The 4896-nt window shown below is 25.3% G+C and overlaps 2 protein-coding genes across 2 annotated transcripts in view; both read left to right on the forward strand.

Annotated features, from left to right (window-relative positions):
* Positions 1 to 262, forward strand: part of LOAG_12638 (hypothetical protein) — a gene marked incomplete at both ends in the record, with an annotated part of 634 nt that extends 372 nt beyond the window's left edge. Inside the window, one exon of the mRNA XM_020448576.1 lies at positions 76 to 262. Coding sequence (XP_020301294.1) covers positions 76 to 262 — 187 coding nt within the window. The remainder of the gene's footprint in view (positions 1 to 75) is intronic.
* Positions 263 to 3905: 3643 nt separating this feature from the next.
* The window catches only part of LOAG_17910 (bestrophin-3), a gene marked incomplete at both ends in the record, with an annotated part of 5812 nt that continues 4821 nt past the window's right edge, over positions 3906 to 4896 (forward strand). Inside the window, 2 exons of the mRNA XM_020450575.1 lie at positions 3906 to 4084; positions 4549 to 4683. Of these exons, the coding sequence (XP_020305722.1) occupies positions 3906 to 4084; positions 4549 to 4683 (314 nt within the window). The remainder of the gene's footprint in view (positions 4085 to 4548; positions 4684 to 4896) is intronic.

Below are 4896 nucleotides of genomic sequence, written 5' to 3' on the forward strand. Positions count from 1 at the left end.
ATGAACTCGGAATAAGCAAGCAAGCGTTACAGATGGAACCGGGTCGCAACCAGAATAACCAAGCCAGCGTTACAGATGGAACTGGATCAGTTCATCCAGTTGTGATCCAGTTCACAACCAGAATAAGCAAGCTAGCGTTACAGATGGAACTGCATCGCAACCAAAATCAGCCAATGTATTGGATAGATCAGGGCTGGATCGAAATCAAAATAATGCGGTGCTAGTGTACAAGTTGGAACTAGAATTAGAAATTGCCATATAACTTACCTAATTGATCATTATCTCACATTATTCAATGAATTCATTTTGTTGCACTGTTTACTAATATATTATTTGCAGTATTATTTATCAGCTCCACTATGATTCATTCAACATGCACCGTACAATAGTAAAAATTCTTCCATCTCGAATAATCATTGATGCTATTATCAATTACTTTTATAAAGTGTTATTAAAACTTTTGGATAACACTTTTTTCCCCAAATTGCAGGAATTTTAAATCCGTAATAATAATTTTTACAATTTTCTCTCTCATATTTCATTGATGATTTTTGATCATTCTGTGCAAATGTATGTATCAGTCAAGAATTACTATAGGGTAAAAAAAAAAAAAACTGAATGAGACAACCATTCAATTTTCATCTTTCCATTCACTGATATGATATGATGTTTGGGATATTACCATTATTGTTATTTACATGATTGTGATGAAGGTGTCAACGTGAGGAGCAGTGACGAAAGATAAGCGATACCGGAAAGAGGAAGAAAACAGGTAAAGTTGGTAATTTTCATTTCTTTCATTTGTCCATTATTTTTCAAAAAACATGACATTCTTTTTCCTTCTCCCTCTTCTTCTTACATTTTGTTTAATTTTATATAAATTTTATGAAATTTTTTTATTTTTATCATTTTTTTTCCATTCCAAATGTCACTCTGTTGATGTCTCATTTATGTACAATTTTCAATTCTTATTCATTTCATTTATTTTGACATTGAGCCTTTTTTTTGTGACGAATATATTGATGTTTTTATCTTTTTCATTTTTTTTTTTAAATTTTACTGTACCTTTTCAAAATTATACTTTACATTAAAAATGAAACACATTCATTTATTTATTTTTTTTGATTTTTCTGCAGAAATTTCTTTTTTTTTAATGTGGAGGGTTAAATAGTTTAAATGTATCTTTAACTTTCGGTCAATCAACACTCTCCAAAATTCATTTAGGATTTTTTCTTCTGTTTCCTTGAAATACTTGACTGACTTTTGAAAAACGTTACTCTTCCTTTCTTTTTTTTTCTCTTTTACTCAAATTCACATAACATTGGACTATTACTGACTTATTTTCTTTTTTTTTTCAGTTTATATTTTTGTGACTCTACCCATTTTTTGACAGTTCCTTCTTTCTTTCTTAAGTAATTCGTTAACGGTAAATGATGGTGGTATATGATTCAACATTATTGCTGAATTTGAAGTTCATTGTACTTTTGTGAATACGGTACCACTATCACCCATTATTTATTCCGATGAACAAATACTCGAAAACAAGCAGCAATATCATTCCACTCCGAAAAAATGAACCATCTATTCCATTTATCTACTCCATTTTTTGGAGTAGATATCAATTAATGAAGTGTCAGATTTGAAATTTTTGCACTATCTAAACAATGTTTCCTTTTTTCTTTCTTTTTCTTCCAAGCAATATATCAGTATTATTAATTTAAATGATCAGGAAATCAGTACTTCGGATATGATCATCGACTTTTTATGATCAAAAAGATCGAATAGGATCAGAAGTAATACTCCTGAATCAAATATGGTCAATAGATAGTGGCAATAGCAACACTCACATATGATCAGTAGTAACACTCCTAAATCGAGTATGATCAATAGGTAGTGATCAGTATTAATACTCCTAAATTATCATTTCTTCTTTTCTTTTTTAATAATTCAAGTAATTTAATATCTTAGCATATTCTCTTATTGAAATTATGCAAAATCATTTGCAATTCTCTGTATTTAGTAGAAATATGTGAATTAAAATTCTATTTAAAATTGTATTAAAAAATGAGAATAAGTCAACGAACAGTTGATATTTGTCGTAAAAAAAAAAATGCCCATTTCACTTACTTTTTGTTAGAAGTAAGGCATACTTCTAGAACAAAGTAAGTGAAATAGTAATTCATAGTATTGTGAATGTAAAAAGCAATCATTTCCGCTTACTTTAACTTATCTTTTTATATACTTTCATCCTTTTTTTTTTTTGATTTCCTTATTTTTGTTTTAATTATTTTTATTTTTTAATTGAAACTAGAATTTGTTCAATTTGTGTCCCAATCAATTTGTCAACCAACTTTCTATCATTTCTTTTTCCTTGTAAATAGGAAAAACTAAAATAAAATATTACACGAAGCTAATGATAGGTTTGTTCATTGTATTATTATTTTGAAAACATTTATTAAAATGTTAAATATTTGCAATTTTTTATTTTGGAAATCTTAAATTGAAAATTACAAAAATATTCGTTAACTTTTTTGTTTTAAATTTTGTCCTTTTTTTTTTTTGATTTATCATAACTTAAATTACTCTTTGTTTTTTGTTTTTCTTTTTTTTTTTTTTTTTTNTTTTTTTTTTAAGGCTGAAAAGTTTGTAAGAAAAATGGAGAAAACGATAATTCTTTTAGGAGAATAATAAGAAAAATATGCTTCTATTACTTTTATTTATTTATTTATTTTACTTTTTTTTCTTTTTTTTTTTTTTTTTTTTGTCAAAAGATTACAGGAATGGAAAATGTGTTTATTGTCTCCTATTTTCAATAGCAAGAAAGCAAGGAATGAAAGATGGGTGAAACAGAGGAGTGAAAAAGAAAGAAACAAGAAAAGTGGATGAAAGGTGAAATAGGGAGGGTTATTTGAAAATCTAGAAATACGAGACAAGTAGGGAAATGAATCTTTCTCAATGGTTATACAAATTTATAAGCACTATTTATTTTTACCACATAAAATGTTCTTGTAATGTACAATTTTTTTTTTTTTTTTTTTTGTATTTCTTCATCAACAAAATTTCCAATTATAAATTGAGCTATTAATTTCAATTACTTTTTTCCTTTTTTTTTTTTTTTGTTAAATTTTAATGGCAATATTTGTTGGATGAAAAAAAAAAGAACAAATTAAATGCAATTTAAATGCAATTTTAACTTACTTTTGTCAAATAGAAATTTGAACTTGACAATAATTTTATTAAATTACTGTCAAGTTCAAATTTTTATTTGATTAAATTATCTTTTTTTTTCTTTGTTTTAACTGAAATTTTTGAATGATTAATAAATTTAGCATAAGTAAACTTTACTTGATGATACCTATCCCTACCTTTCCTCTTCCCGCATCTCTATACGACGAGAATTTGATCAACTTAATCAATCAATAGAAATGTATAAAGGAATATATTGCCTTTTGAAAATTCTTATCAATACTTAATGATTGATTAAAAAGAATCGAGAAAAATTGTTGAAATCTATACAATAAAAAGTTCAGTATAAAATGGATGACATAGTGTAAATTTAAAAAAAAAAAAAAAGAAAAGAAAAAGAAAAAACGAAGAAAATAATTTTTAATAAAATTAGCAAAAGAAAGAAAAAAATTAGCGATAGAAATTTAGTTGTTGAAAAAGGATGATGAGAAAATTGAGGACAAACACATGAACACATAAATTGTCCTCTTCTTCTCATTAAATGTTTTCCATTTCTTGTTTTAAAAAAGCGAAAAAAAAGGTGGAATAAAAAAGTATGATTAATGATGGAAAATTTTTGGTAAAGAATTAGAAAAAAAAGAAGGATGAGTTAAATTCGTTTAGAATCGTTGAGCGGTAACAATCATTGATAATTTTAATAAATGTTAATTTTACAGGGAATGACTGTTCAATATAACTTGGATGTATCAACTTCACGACCTTGGACATTATTCAAACTTTTATTTCGATGGCGTGGTAGTATATGGAAATCGATAACACTTGAGTTATTTGTTTGGCTAATATTATTTGCTGTAATATCATTGATATATCGTGTTGCTTTAACTAATGAACAAATAAGGTATATCATATATATATATGTATATAATTCTATGATATATTATTAAACAAAAAATTGAATGTATAAAAATTTAATATTTAATTTCAATTATTTACGAGAAAAAAAAGAAATTATTTAGGGTTTTAATTTTTTTGGAAAAAGTTTTGGGTTATTTTAGGTTAAATGATTATTTTAGGAAAAATGAATAAATAGTAAAATTTAAAAAATTTTGTTAGATTGCTAATGTTCACATGAAAAGTTTTTGATAATTTCAATTTGAATAGATATATTGAGAAAATTTATGTTACCAAGTGAACAATAATACTTCACTTTTCAAAAAAAAAAAAAAAATTCAATTTAAACAACTTATTATAATGCTACTTATTGTTAGAATCATTATAAAGCTTAGCTGTAATTTCAATTTATTTTATATTTCAAGGTTGAAATTTTATATTTTTTTTTATCACTAATTTAATTTGTTTTAGTAAATTTGAACAATTCGTACATTATTGTGATGAAAAATTGGATTATATTCCATTAAATTTTATGCTTGGCTTTTTTGTTACAATCGTTTTATCTAGATGGAACAATTTTTTCGTAAATATTGGTTACATTGATAAGTTGGTTTTTTTTTGTTAATCGAAATACCAAAAAAAGAGAAACGAAGTTTTGCCATAAAAGTAATTATTCTAGAATTGAGAAAAAAAAGTAGTAATTAATTATATTTGATTTGATTAAATATATTACTTTATAGTATAGCTTTAATGGTAGCAGCTTATGTGAAAGGTACGGATGATCGGGCACGAATGTTACGCCGAAATATCATCCGGTAT

Source organism: Loa loa, assembly GCF_000183805.2.
Source record: "Loa loa unplaced genomic scaffold supercont3.150, whole genome shotgun sequence".
NCBI classification, from domain to species: Eukaryota; Metazoa; Nematoda; class Chromadorea; order Rhabditida; family Onchocercidae; genus Loa; species Loa loa.